The sequence below is a fragment of the Podarcis erhardii genome (assembly GCF_964252035.2).
Source record: "Podarcis erhardii genome assembly, chromosome: 6".
NCBI classification, from domain to species: domain Eukaryota; kingdom Metazoa; phylum Chordata; class Lepidosauria; order Squamata; family Lacertidae; genus Podarcis; species Podarcis erhardii.
Window position 1 is genome coordinate 74,672,768 of NC_138510.1, and position 15,501 is coordinate 74,688,268.

At 40.8% G+C, this 15,501-nt stretch overlaps 1 protein-coding gene and 1 long non-coding RNA gene across 2 annotated transcripts in view; one reads left to right on the top strand and one right to left on the bottom strand.

Moving 5' to 3' along the window:
- PALMD (palmdelphin) overlaps positions 1-15,501 on the bottom strand; it is a 53,510-nt gene that overhangs the window by 18,449 nt on the left and 19,560 nt on the right. Inside the window, exons 2-3 of the mRNA XM_081865979.1 lie at positions 6,161-6,206; positions 371-451 (exon numbers count right to left, since the gene is read on the bottom strand). Of these exons, the coding sequence (XP_081722105.1) occupies positions 371-451; positions 6,161-6,205 (126 nt within the window). The 5' untranslated portion in view covers position 6,206. The remainder of the gene's footprint in view (positions 1-370; positions 452-6,160; positions 6,207-15,501) is intronic.
- LOC309344062 lies at positions 474-8,753 on the top strand. Its single transcript, XR_014157592.1, has 3 exons — positions 474-1,388; positions 2,165-2,415; positions 8,588-8,753. It is a non-coding gene; the product is annotated as an uncharacterized lncRNA (long non-coding RNA).

The following is a 15,501-nucleotide window of genomic DNA, read 5'->3' on the forward strand; positions in this document are numbered from 1 at the left end:
TTTGTCAAGTGATTACTTACATGTGTGAATGGGCCAATATAGATGTGACACCACATATCAACATACTCCAAACTGATGTCCTCCAGATATTTTGAACTACAAATCTCATCATCCCTGACCATTGGCCATACTGTCTGGGGCTGATGGGAATTGTAGTCGTGTGTGTGTGTTTGTGTGTTTGTACACCTGCTTGCGGAAAGGCTGCTTTTATATCAACTCAGGTCAAATATTGAGCTAACAGACATCCGGTGTAGAGAAATCAAGGGATGTATACACCTGTATAAGCCAATTGATTTCTTATATTTTTATACAGTGGATTTCCAAAAAAGAAAAGAAGAAAATTATCTGAGTCTCCTCATGGGCAGGTTACCTTCAAGTGCTGATGTTTTAGTTTTTCTTCCTCGACTTTAAGGCGTTTCTGAGTGATTTCTTCTTGAAGTTTCCTCTTGTCCTGTGAATTACAAAAATGGTAGAAAACCAAAGAGAATAAAATGTACAGTATATCTTGGAATATGAAAACTTTGTGTAGTAAGAAATGAGATCTTAGATTTTAGAAGCTATTTGAAGTGCTTGAGATGGGGATGTGGGAGTTCTCTGCCTTTTTCTGCCTTCATTTAACAAAGAGAAAAAATGAAAAGGAAAGGACGTCACTGGGCATATCTACACTACAAACATACAGGTTTTTTTATACCTCTTCAATGGTTGTGGATTCCCTCAAGAACCCTGGAGATGGCAGTTTAGTGTGAATTTAGAGAATGCCACCTCACAGAACTGCAACTTCCTGGTTTCCCTAGGAAGAGGAAAGGATTGCTAAAATAGTTTTAAATCCATCTCTGTCTTCTGAGAACAAATCTCAGGGTTCTTCTTCAACATATCATTTTCTTTTTAGTACATACCAGCTGTGTCTAGTATTAAAGGTTTAGGTATGCAAAACTATTAAATGATTGTTTCCCTTCATTTATCAATCACCAGGAAAACAAATTCAAATTTCAGGAGGCAATTCTTTCAAGTCCCCAAATATGCCTCTGTTTTCTTTACATATTTACAAGCGAGAAACAGCAAGGGTGGTGTTAACTGAGGTAATTTCAGTTACAGAAAATTTAGCAACCAGGTTGGGCTCTGTTCCCATCATTGTCTAGAGACTTGGAATAATCTTCATTGCAGATAGGAGTTATTTCTGGCACACATCCTATAACGCAACTATAAACAGCATTTGGGATGTAAATAGTTTGCTAGCCTGTATTTACATGTATCCTTTATAACGTTTATACTTTTAGCAGGGCCTCCTGCTTCTACTTCCGCATCTTGCTGAGAGAAACAGCTGAACATATCTGAGAGAAGAATGATAGCTGGTGTTGTCGTTCCATTTTTAAACTTTGTTTACTAAGGTACGCCCCCAGTTGCAATTCTGAACGGTTCAGTTAATCCAGATTTCAAGAACATCCTGCTGCCAGTCTGAACTTCACGCCTTCCTTTCTTCTGAATGCCATTATATTAATTTGGCCATGAATTAGGTCATCAAAATGACTTTGTAGATTAAAAGCAAACTCCCAAAGAGAGCACTTTTTCCTAACTCAGAGCATGCCTCCAGATATACCTTCACAGTATCCTGCAAAAGGATCTCAGATTTCCCCCCCACTTTTGCTCGAGAAACGAATGGCACATTCTTGGCTCCAAATCCAGGGACAATTTAATTTTTCTCTTTGCTCACTCTCCCGACTCCAGGAAGGCAGGACTTCCCTTCTAAGGAAATTTGGGGTATTTGGTGAGGGGGTGTGGGGGAAGATCACTATGAGGGCCAACCAATCAGAACAGTGCACAGCCCCCCCTTTTTTTGGCAAATGGGATTCTCTTGAGCTCAGCACTTAAACTAAGGCGGTACGTCTGACCAAAACAAGGTGAGCTCAATTCCAGAATTAGTTTACTGCACACATAACATAAATTTGGTCCCCCCCCCAAGTGAAAAGTAATGGAATAATCGTGGAGTTTTACATTGGAATATATAGCAACATATCACCACTCGTTATTAAGTATATCTGGACATGCCCTAAGTGAATTAGGAGTGGAGTTTTACACTGGAGTACAATATAGAAAGAGCAGATGGTGTTTCATCAGCTTTTGTGGGATTTCCATAAGGTAATGCTACCACTACTTTGTATTGCAGGGACCGTTAAACTTTTTGGGCACTTGGGCTAATTTTCAAACTGGAGAAGCTGTTGTGGGCACCAGACACGTACCACAGATGAGCACATAATTCAGTCTAATCTACCGGCTGCAACAGAATTCTTCTTTCAAGCCGAATTTCAGTGAGGAGAGAAGCAGTCGAAGGGACTCAGTGGGCGCCAGAGAAAGACATGTGTGCCCACAGGCCCATTAGTGACTCCTGCCACAGAAGTTCACGGCAGTGTGTTGGAGGTGATATTCTTGCTTTTGATTATTCTGGATAAAGACTTTTAGTATTTTTCTTTGCATACTTATGGATATTGTATCATGTAATTTTATATTTTCTTGTAAATAGCTTTGGGACTCCTTTCAGTTGTGTGAAGGGATAAATAATTGAAATAAACTAAACTAAAAAACCCCCTAGTGCCCTGCACATATATATGTTAGGAGCTCGTTCTACTCTCGAGTAGGACCCTGGCAGAGACACATGCCCGAATGGCATGTTCTCGCCTTCCTGGTCGATTGTTCAGGAGCTTCAAAAGCTTTCTTCTGCCTGAACATCACAGCGACCTATGCCAACAGACACTGGCACACTTAGGGATCCGCAGAGTCTTCATAGCTTGCGTAACAGACCTCAGCAACTCAGCATTTTGGTTAATCTACTTTATTTATATAAAAACACACACAGAGCACTTCAACATGGCTCCCTCTCTCTCTAGCATCAGACAGCAAACAGAAAAAGAACAAAGGACAATAGTCCCACTTCACGGAACACAGTAACACAAATGTCCTGTCTCCTTCACTTCCCACTCTGTGGAGTCAAAACATACACCGTCATGTGATAGACAAAAATCCCATGACTGTAATCATGGAGCAGGAATTCTAACAATATATATATATATATTTGTGGTACCACTGCTGGGAATGGCATGAATGTGTGCATTGGAGCACAGTTTGGGATACTACTTTTCCGAACCTCCAGTTTTACCATTGCAATCTCCTAAAGCAATCCTGTTCCCCCTAAGGATCAAACTAGCTACCAGCAACCTAGGCACAATTATTTGAAGAAAATATGTCCTACTGAAACAAGTGGAATTTCCTTCTAATATATTTGTTGTTGTTGTTGAAATAAAAAATCCACATCTCACTACAGTCATTGAAATGACTTGTGGGATCTTATATAGATATGGCTTGTAGTCACAGAGAATTCCAGAAGCATAGTGGGGGTTGTAGTTATTGTTTAATCCAGCCTTTCTTACTAGGAACCTTTCACGAAACAGAAAAATTATATGTAATAGGCCTTTGACAGTGCAGTGAGAGGAAAGGAATTGAGCTTCTTCCAGCAACGAAAGAATTATTATTCAGCTATTAAGTTCCACTAATGCATTAGCCTTTATTCCATCCCCTTTCAATATATGTCAGTTGACACACTTTTAAAGCTTAAAAGCTGTTGCATTTCTCAGCCGGTTTTTTTAAATTAAAAAAAACTTCATTCATTTCCAGCAAGAAATCTATGTGTTTAATCGAACCACTTTCTATATTAACTTGCATTTATTATCACTAAAGGGCCATATAAGCACAAATCTTTCAAAAGCAGCAAGCTAAATAAGGGTACCAGAACATAGCCAATGTTGAGACTAATAGCTTAGAAAATGTAATAATGTAAGGACCAGCCAGAATCAACAAGCCAACTTCTTATCTGCAGTGGATTGTGGATGAAGATGCCTGCTCAAGCTTCTTGTAGTGAGGTTCCTCAGTTACTTCTAGGGTACCCGAAAAAGCTCCCCCTCTTTCCCCCAACCAGTTTACCTCCCCTAAAAAACCCCCATACCTTCTTGAGGCCCTCTCCCTTTCTTCAAACCCCTTCTTAACACACCCAGCTTTCCCATGAAGCCTTTGGCACAACCTCAAGTGCCCACATCCTATTGTAACCAAGTCTAAATACATGTAATGGAAACAAACATGCATTCTCCCTCGGTATACCCCTGCCTCCTTTTCCTATACTTTCCCCTATTGTCTCCTCCATATTGAATTTTGGACTGCAAGCTGTCTAAGGCAGGGACCTGTCCTCTTGTATCGTATCAAGCAGCGATGTGTATTGATAGCACTGTATCAGCAGTGCTTGACCAACTGAGTTGTCTAGTTCTAGTTACAGGTAGGTAGCCGTGTTGGTCTGCCGTAGTCGAAACAAAATAAAATTCAAAAAAATTCCTTCCAGTAGCACCTTAGAGACCAACTAAGTTTGTTATTGGTATGAGCTTTCATGTGCATGCAAGAAGAAGAAGTGTGCATGCACACAAAAGCTCATACCAATAACAAACTTAGTTGGTCTCTAAGGTGCTACTGGAAGGATTTATTTTGAATTTTGAGTTGTCTAGTGTTGTACTATTGCTATAGGCTCAAAGCAGGAAGCAACATTTCTCCTTTACATTCCTATGGATGCGGGAAGAAATCCTCTGTTTCTTGTGAACAACCTTGCAAACAAGCCCATAAAAGTTACTAGCCTGCAAATATTTGCGCACCATGAATTAAGTCGCTTGTGGTCTGAAAAGTGGAATGGGGAAGGCTTGACTCTCTTCCATCTTAAAAAAAAGAGGAAGAAAATATTTCCACAGCAGATCTCTTTATTCATGGGCTACAAAGTGAGTAGCCCGCATCTAGTGCCTTTTTGCAGCAATGGATGTATGGGAAGCAATGGATGTATGACATTAGCCACTATCCTTTATCTATCCTGACATTTCCTATGAAATACTGTGTTTTGATGCATTTTCGCCCCAAACCAGCTTTGATCTGAATTGAGAAAAAGAATGACCAAGTTGTGTTGTAAGTTGGTAATGGGTACATTGCCAGTGGCTGCATTTGCAAGCTTGACTATGAAGTCGTTTGATAGTGATGCCAGTTCACCAGCAAGAAGTCTTGCTATTCATGGAGAAACAAAATAAGAGTTTGAACCAAGGGTTGTGAAATAAATAGCTCCTGAAAGTTAAAGAACAGCTGAATTTACTTATTCCGTTCTTTAACCATCAGCTCTTTAGTTGTGTAAGCAAGGGAAGCACTGGGAGCAATGGGAACATGCATGAAACAAAAATGTCAGAAAGAGCTTTCTCATTCTTCCAAAGCATGTTGCGTCTAGCTTTAGTAGCGCTTCAAAGGAACATGATCATTATTGTGCTATGATGCCACCCACAGCCAATCATAGCTCTGCCCTTAAAGAATAGCCAGTGAACTAATCTACCGGCCCAAACTTGTCATGAGATGAGAGAATGAGGGTTAGATCAGATCAATAGGGAGCTAGACGTCAGTGCTATTAGTTGTCGTTCTTCCTCTTAAGAATAGCACAGTTCTGAGACAACTTTCTGCAAGCGCTGGGTTCTTTATGAATAAAATATCTCCACCATAGTGTGAACTGAATTGAATTTCCCATATCATACTCCTTTAAAACACACACACACACACACACACACACACACACACACACACACACACAGAATGTTGGTGTTCCCATGAACTACCAACAAATACTCATTTAATTAAGCAGAAGATTAATTGCCCAGGGTACTTCTTTTCTTTTTAAACTATGGAATTTCCTTGTTCCAGTTCATTCTTAGCTTTCTGACCTGGTGTCCTTCAAATTGATGCACAGATGCACACTCACTGAGCCACTTGGTCTTAATGACAGCATCACACATGCCTGATATAAAACATTACCTGACTCCTACATCTCTGGCATTCAGCGCCTGGGAGCTAATGGTTAAATTTATTTGCCTGCCATAAATGCAAGTCATATGCAGAATTTTGCTGACTGCCCAAAGTTTGTAGTCTACAAAACGGAACAAAATAAGGACAGAAACGAAGGATTTCATACAGAACAGGGAGACGTTCCAGCCACCTAGTAACCTCTAAGCAGCTTTGATAATGATTTTCTAAAATATATATTACAAGACAGACAGACACACACAAGCACACATAAAGATTGTTATAGAGAAGAAGTACTTACGGTTATGGCCTGAAATCTTTCCTTCAGCAGTTCAGCTTCTTCCATTCTAGAAATCAAACAAACACACAGGTTTTGAAATCTACAAAGAAACACTACATAGGCACAGAGGTTTCCCGTATGGAAGAGGAGGAGGAGGGCGACGAGGCAAATGCTTCTGAAGGGTTATGATCTAATTCCCACAGAGGAGAGAGAATTCCCGACTTATGTGGTGTGTTTCTCCGAACAGATGAGCAAGTCGGCTCAGACAGACACATGTAATGAGGGTGTGCTAGGGAGGCAGACATCCAGAATACTGGCATGAGTTGACTGACAAGTTTGAACGGCAGAACACAAGCCCTTTTCCTTCTGCAGCTGCCAATTCTTTGTCGTAATCATATGCACACTTGGCATGCCATAGATTAACCGTTAACTGCCCAACCCCCCCCCAGCAAATCATATTTGCTGGAGTTCTTTAATGCGCAATGGTAGGAGTTATTTTTAAAGAGGTGAAATGTAAATCCCTGACATCTTTAAGCTATACCCCTCATTTAGTGTTCATTGAGATGCCGTCATCAGAATAATTAGCAGTTTTGTAGTATTTAAAGCTTTTCCTTTGTAACCCATACAGCTGCCCCTGTAAGGGCAGACTTTATAACTTGTACCCATAATATAGATGAGGGCTCGAGGCTGTGAAGAATTAGCTGGCCTGAGGTCACCTAGATCACAACCTAAATTGTAACAGAGCTCTCTTTTGCAGGCTTCAAACTTTTCCTCAAAGTCCTTAGCTGCTATACTACACCAGATGTTAGCTTAATTAACCACAAACCCTGAAATTTCGAATACTCAGTTGGGGGGGGGCATGTGTTGCAAAATGTGTTTTCTTTGCTATGAAACCCTGCAAAAATTTGTCAGCCGTTTGGAGGGGATCCCAAATTTTGGGCTCCATAATTAACGAAGCTCCAAATGCTGCCGTCCCACAGTGTTGTCTCTGTGTGTGGTAATTTAGAATCATGGAATTAAGTTGGAAGGGACACTGAGGATCATTGTCCAACCCCCCTACAATGCTGGAATACGCAGCTGTCCCATATGGGGATTGAACCCACAACCTTGGCATTATCAGCACTATGCTCTAACCAACCAACCTATCCACTGAGTTTAAATTTAAATTTAAACTCAAATGTAGGCTTTAAAAACATTTTATAATCTAGTGATAGAAGTATACAGTGGTACCTCGGGTGACAGACGCTTCAAGTTACAGACACTTCAGGTTACAGACTCCGCTAAACCAGAAATAATACCTCAGGTTAAGAACTTTGCTTCAGGATGAGAACAGAAATCGTGTGGTGGCAGCGGGAGGCCCCATTAGCTAAAGTGGTACCTCAGGTTAAGAACAGTTTCAGGTTAAGAACGGACGTCCAGAACGAATTAAGTTCTTAACCCGAGGTACCACTGGATAGCAGGTTCTTATGGCATTGTACAGTTGTGTACAATGTATGTACCAGCTGTGTGTAGGTGGGGCACCAATTCGGCAGTGGCTACCATTTGGCAGTACAGTGCTAACAGAACCATCCCCTGCCTTGGTTGCCACACTCTGTGTGGTGAGGAATTTGGGGTTGGGGTAAGCGAGAAGAGAAGCAGGCAAGTACTGCCAAAGTCATGCCTTGGCCTCTGCAGAGGCAGCATTAAAAGAAAAAGGACCCCTGGACGGTTAAGTCCAGTCAAAGGTAACGATGGGGTGCAGTGCTCATCTCACTTTTCAGGCCAAGGGAGCCGGTGTTTGTCCACAGACAGCTTTCTGGGTCATGTGGCCAGCATGACTAAACCGCTTCTGGAGCAATGGGACATTGTGACGGAAACCAGAGTGCATGGAAACGCCGTTTACCTTCCCACCGCAGCGGTACCTATTTATCTACTTGAACTGGTGTGCTTTCAAACATCTAGGTTGGCAGGAGCTCAGACAGAGCAACGGGGGCTCAGTCTATCACGGAAAATGGTTCTCTAGGTCACCAATATGGCAATACTTTGAGCTGACTATTTGAAATCTGGTGCAAGAATCACTTGCAATATATATAGACCCTAAAGTCCCCCAGTGGTGCAACAATTAAAAAGAAAAACCACCGTACGTTTGCAAAGCTAAGCAGGGTCTGCTATGGTTTCAAATTGGATGGGGGAACCATGCATTGCAGGGGGTTGGGCTATAGATGACCCTCAGAAGTTACTTCCAACTCTATGGTTTTATGAAGTTCCATTGTGTATGTGGGGCCATAACCTACTCATAGTGTTCATGGTGTCTTTTGTAAGGTGACCTGGGAGTTTTTAGCATACACTGAAGGGCAGGATATAAATTAAAAGTGTTTAGAAAAGAAAAGAAGAAAGCGTTAATTCAGAATTATTAAGGACCTGATCTTTTCTATACATAGAAAATTAATGTCCCCCCTTTCATTATAGGGGAGTTTCCATACTCTGAAAGTAAAGCTGAGCTTTTTTCAACAACTGTGAAGCTGAATGTGATTTTATACGGCTGAGAACGTTGAGCAAGTTCTTTATCTTCCAAGTTAAAAGGGCAAGCATTCTAAAAATACACACAAAACTTGCAAAACAGGTAGAATGATGAAAAATAATATCTGCTCGTTGCAAAAAGACTGACAAATCTCTTCAACGTGTAATCTGAGTTGGTTTGAAATTGTTCTGTGCCTTTGGTATCATGTAACTGTAACTTCACAATCTCTTCAAATATAGATGAACATGGGAATCAGTCTATGCTTTTTTTTTCTTCTTTTTTTTTTGAAAAATGTGCAGTGAAGCTGTGCCAGACCCTCCAAGTGTCCCTATTTTCCAGGGACAGTTCCAGATTTACAGAAGCCATCTCGGTTTCTGATTTGATCCTGGAATGTCCAGCTTTTCCTTAGGATGTCCCTATTTTCATTGGAGAAATGTTGAAGGGAATGGAGTTATCTGACCCCTGAGCCGTCTGAAGGGGATCCTGTATAGGGAAGGTTTTTTTAAAAAAAATGTTTCATGTTTTTATGTTGAAAGCAGTCCAGAGTGGCAAACCAGTCAGATGGGTGGGGTATAAATATAATAATAATAATAATAATAATAATAATAATAATAATAATAATAATAATAATAAATAAAAAAATAAAAATAATAATAGAAGAAGAACAGGACATCCCTATTTTCATCCGAGAAATGTTGGAGGGAATGATATGTTGGAAGAAGCCCAGAGGGGCTGGGGGTATAAATAATAAAATTGTTGTTGTAATGGAATGGGGTGTCCCTATTTTCATCAGAGAAATGTTGAAGGGAATGCAGTGTCACTTGTCCATAGCACATAGATTCTGTGCCTTTATTATCTGAATTACAAGGAGGAATGAACAGGCGAAACATTCCCTCTCATTGTATCTCAGCTTTCCTCAACCTGGTGCCATGGATTTGCAGCACTGTTGTACCACTTTAACAGTCATGGCTCCCCCGCAAAGGAACAAACTGTAGTTTGTTAAAAGTGCTGATGCCTGTTAGGATGCCACTGTTCACCTCCTATAGAACTACAATTCCCAGAGTGGTTTAACAATAACTCCTTCTTCACAGGAAACTCTGGGAATTGTGGGAGGGGTGGAATTGGGGCCACCTCACAACCCTTAGCAGATCACAGTTCCCAGGATTCTCTAGGGCAATCCTAAAAACTGGCACAACAGGGCTTTAAATTTATTGTGAGAATGTGGCCCCTGTTTACAGAAAGTGACATTCTACATTATTCATCTCAAAGCACTGTGCTGTAGACCTGATATCTTTCCCACAAAGCTGAAATTATGCAGATTGATGGCCACAAAGGAAAGATAAGGCAATTTACTACATTATTAGTGTTGTGTTTTATTTTTATGTATTTAATATTAAAGAGCTGATCAGAAGATGAAATCAAGTTCTAATATTCTAAAGTTTTGTCAGTGGCTGAACAGTTATTTCTAAAGAAGGGAGAGGGCCTTCTCGGTAGTGGTGCCCGCCCTGTGGAGTGCCCTCCCATCAGATGTCAAGGAAAGAAACAGATATCTGACTTTTAGAAGACACCTGAAGGCAGCCCTGTTTAGGGAAGTTTTTAATGTTTGATGTTTTATTCTATTTTTAGAATCATAGAATCATAGAGTTGGAAGAGACCACAAGGGCCATCGAGTCCAACCCCCTGCCAAGCAGTCCTCTGTTGGGAGCCGCCCAAAGTGGCTGGGGAAACCCAACCAGATGGGCGGGGTATGATGATGATGATAATAATAATAATAATAATAATAATAATAATAATAATAATAATTTATTTGTTCCCCAGCCACTCTGGGTGGCTTCCAACAACGATGAAAAATACACTAAAATGTCACATATTAAAAACTTCCCTGAACAGGGCTGCCTTCAGATGTCTTCTGAATGTCAGGTAGTTGTTTATCGCTTTGACATCTGATGTTGTGGGCGAACATATCAGACGATATAGCGATTCTTCCAAAGCAGCTCTTTATTTGTAAGCTAGAACAGAACTGAACTGAGGAGCTCAGTCAGCCTGCTTATACAGAGCTCCAGAACAATGTAACTGTTGCAACTTTCTAAAACTTTCTAAAACTTTCTAAAACTATCCAATCACTGAACGTCACTTTCGATCCTTCATTTGCATACAAACTATCCAATCACTGAACATCACTTTCGATCTTTCATTTGCATAACTATGTACAGTATCCCCCTGCTGGCCCAGGGTGAGAACTTCAGTACATAATAATAATAATAATAATAATAATAATAATAATAATAATAGAGGACCTTACTTGGAAAGGAAGCCTAAAGAGACTTAAAAGGTGGCATCCAACACAGAGCAGACCCACTGAAGTCAATAAACAATGGGACTACCATGAATGAATGAATGAATTTTGATTTATTATGGTCACAGACCAGAAATACAGACATATGCAATAATAAAAGCATATAAATATAAATAATTTAAAATTAAACTCTAAAAACTAGAACACAGTAAATCAAACAGATATGAGTATGATTTAATCTACCATGAGTATGATATAGTCGTATACCCAAAATGAATAAAATGAAGTAGAAAAGATTGTTTTCCAGCAATCAGTTTTACTTTTTTTACCTAGGTCAAAGTCCTGTTGCAAAATCACGCACAAAGAATTTCCAAATAATTGGCCACACTTGTCCTCCCTGTAACCTGATGCCCAGGCTTTTGGCCTATCCATCTTTGGTCATACTGAACAGCTGGTTTTTTATCTTACAAAAGAACTTTTTAAGCATTTGAAGACTCCTGCTTTATCCTCTCTCTAGGGTCTCAGGCTCTGCCAAAGTTAAGTAGCAGAATAGTTTCAGACCTAGCCAGTTTTTTCCTTTAAAAAACAAAAAACAAAACCACCACCACCAACAACACCCAGCTGTTAAAAGACATAATAACCAGAGGAATTAATATGGTTTGGTATTGCCCTTGTAAAAGGGAGTATGTGAATTGATCGCTTTTATAAGGTGTTCCAATTGCTACATGTTGCTTGCAAAATTTCTGTTTTGACTCCATAGCTGATTATATAGCAAGTGAATTGCATAGTGGTGCTAAATCACAGACTATCTGCTTGCCCCTACTTTTGGATAATTATAAATCTTCAGTGAACAAGTCAGCATCTTTTCTTTCCCCATTTTTATGTTATTTGCCTTTCTTTTAAACCAAGCATGGTTGTAAGTATTAGCAAAGTCTTTTAAATAATCCAGACAAGGCCTAGAAAGAGAATAAATTTGATAACACTTGAGTGCAGAAACAAAGAAACAAAAACCCCTGGTGTATAATTTGAGGAGAAAGGAGCAAAGCCTTTCTTATGTTAGGCCTTGCACATAGCAGTGAGGCACTGAACCAAACATGCAGAGGACAGAACTCACTTAGAACTACCCAGCTATACATGAGGAAACATAGACTGAGCGCAAAGTTTGCTTAATAGTTTCAGTAGGTTTTATGTTCAGATTAGTTTGCATAGATATCATTGCAGACTAAGAATAATGTCACTGTTTTTCAAGTGAGTCATATTGCAAAAATTCCTTCAATAGTTTCCTCACTTGTATGTTCTTTCCCCACCATTTAAAAAAAGGTAAAGGACCCCTGACAGTTAAGTCCAGTCACGAACGACTCTGGGGTTGCGGCGCTCATCTCGCTTTACTGGCTGAGGGAGCTGATGTTTGTCCGCAGACAGTTTTCCCAGGTCATGTGGCCAGCATGACTAAGCCGCTTCTGGCGAAACCAGAGCAACGCACGGAAACACCGTTTACCTTCCCGCCAGAACGGTACCTATTTATCTACTTGCACTTTGATGTGCTTTTGAACTGCTAGGTTGGCAGGAGCAGGGACCAAGCAACGGGAGCTCACCCCTTTGCAGGGATTCAAACCACCGACATTCTGATCGGCAAGCTCTAGGCTCAGTAGACCACAGTGCCACTCACATCCCTTTCCCACCATTTACTTTAATCCAATTCTGAATTGGATTTGCATGGCAAAAGGGAGAAATGGACCAGCTGTCGTTTTGTCTGGCCTTAAGCCCACTTTGTCTATGATGGTGCCATAACCAAGATATCACATACAGATAGCTCAGAAACTTCAACAGGCACGGTCTCTGTAAGATTCCTGGAAGAGAGTTTGTGAGATTTGTGACAATTAAAATAGTTTCCTTTACAGCTATTTTTACCAAGCCTGTTGTCCAAATTGGGAAGCATGATCTACTGAAAACTGTTTCCAACCTTCGTTTCTCTGTAGCAGATACTGAGCAAACGTTTCTTTTGACCTAACGGATGTTGACTTATGAATGCAACATTTGTAGTCAATTTGATCTGGCAGGCTGATTGCATTCTTTTGTGGGGGTCCACCCCTCACTGCATGCTTTTTGTATTCAGTTCTATTTCATAATGGATTATTTTTACCGCAGGAGTCTGCTTTCATGATGCATTACCAGAGCAAATAACTAAACAACTGTATTAGGAAGTGGGTGGGGCTCTTGAAGACTAGATAATCTTTTTTTAAAAATAATAATAAAAAACCCATAGGAGATTTTCATGGCAACACCAGCAGCTGAACATGAATATGGATATTTTGATCCTAAAGGCAATTTTAAATAACTGCACAGACTGGTACCAGTACATCAGAATTGCACCTGATATCCCACCACCCACAGCTTTTAACATCTTCTAAGACTGCTTCCCCCAATTCTGCAAGCCTGATATAAAACATTATTATTGTTGTATTTTATTTTTACATTTTAATTTTAAAGAGCTGATCAGGAGACGAAATCACTTTCATTTTTGAATAGAAATTGGAGGCATGCTTTTATTTATTTATTGCAAGAATTCATATCCTGCCTTTCGGGATATAAATCCTTCCAAGGCGGCATATAAGAAACACCGAGCTGCATTTGAAATACATAAACACATGCGAACATACACCAGGGCCCAGCCTCTGTGTTTCTCCATGAATCACTGTTCTGAGAAAGCCTCCGGGCTTGAGTGGGAGAAAGGAAGTCCAAAGCATGTAGACTAGTGTAGAAATAGCAGAGTGAGCCTCCTCTGATGGCAGATCCTTCTGCATCTCCACACCCTCTCCAAGCAATGAGTCAAGGAGAGATGGAGAGATACACAGTCTCTTCTGTGGGTGGATGCTTTGATTATTATTTATTTTATTTCTAGTGGCATGCAGTGATCAGTTGTCTTGTGGCCCAACCCCATTGAATTCAGCAGGGCTTACTTCTGAGTAGACATAGTTGGGACTACATTGTTAGCCATGGAGCTCACTAGTGGCCCATTCACTTTCTCACAGTCTAACTTTCTAAGACTCTTGAGATGATGGAACTGTGAGGTAGTGAACCATATTCACTGCCTTGTGAGATCTTTGGAGGAAAAACTGAGGTCCACACACTTGGAAATGGGACTGCATTTAAAGTGATGGAGAAGGCAAAGGTGAGCAATTGTCTTAACCAGCGATGGACAATCTGAGGACCATCCGTGCTGACCATTGACCATGCTGAAGCCTTTTCCTCATCACCATTGCAAGGAGGTGTCAGGCCTCAGGAAACAGGAAGCATCTTATGATGGTACTGAACCAGAGGGAGGAGAGGAGTCGTTGCAACTGTGGGGTGTAAGAATCAGGTGCAGTCAAACACAACATTGCTAGAGTAGACATTATGGTTGTCTCAGTCCTCCAGCCAGAACTTCCTGCTTTCCAGGACTGAGACGAAACTTCCTATGTGTAACTTGAGATGGGCGTGGCCTCTCCTGAAGTAAAGGAGCCAGAATCACAGGCTGGTGACCATCTTGTCTCTCTTGTCTCTATCGATGCCATCTTAACAACAGCACTACTAAGATGCACCCTTGGCTCCAGGCCAAGAGAAGAAAAGGGGGGCTTTCTCCCATAAGGAGATAGTTACCACATTTAAACTATGTTCTAACCTTTTAATAAGTCTGCCTTCTGGGAATCTTTGTGTGAACAGAAGATTACTTGTGAGTAAATGTTTTATACTTTACAGAAGACTGTGTAGCGTCTTATTTTAGGAGGGATTAAATGGGGAAAATAAAGGCCCGTATAGTTAAAGCTATGGTTTTACCTATAGTGATGTATGGAAGTGAGAGATGGACCATAAAGAAGGCTGATTGCCGAAGAATTGATGCTTTTGAATTATGGTGTTGGAGGAGACTCTTGAGAGTCCCATGGACTGCAAGAAGATCAAACCTCTCCATTCTGAAGGAAATCAGCCCTGAGTGCTCATTGAAGGACAGATCGTGAAGCTGAGGCTCCAATACTTTGGCCACCTCATGAGAAGATAAGACTCCCTGGAAAAGACCCCGATGTTGGGAAAGATTGAGGGCACAAGGAGAAGGGGACGACAGAGGACAAGATGGTTGGACAGTGTTCTCAAAGCTACTGGCATGAGTTTGACCAAACTGCGGGAGGCAGTCGAAGACAGGAGTGCCTGGCGTGCTCTGGTCCATGGGATTACGAAGAGTCGGAAACGACTAAATGACTAAACAACAACAACAAAAAATGTGGAAAAGACCAGAAATATTTACAGAGACTCTAATGAGGCTGAGCAAGCTATCTGCTGTGCATGTGTTTAAATAAAAGGGGAATGTTAACTCTGCTGATTTTGTTGAACTTTTAAAGACAAGTTGGGATGGGATATCTTAGACAATATATCCTTCCCCGCATCCCTAAACATCCCCACAGCAACATATCCTCCAACACGTCAAGGTGAAAAACTGTGACATGTGTCTTCCAGAAAGGCATTCCCACACAAGTCACATGACCTGCATGAGATTGTGGTACTGAAAGACGCACTTTTTGAGAGGCGAGACTG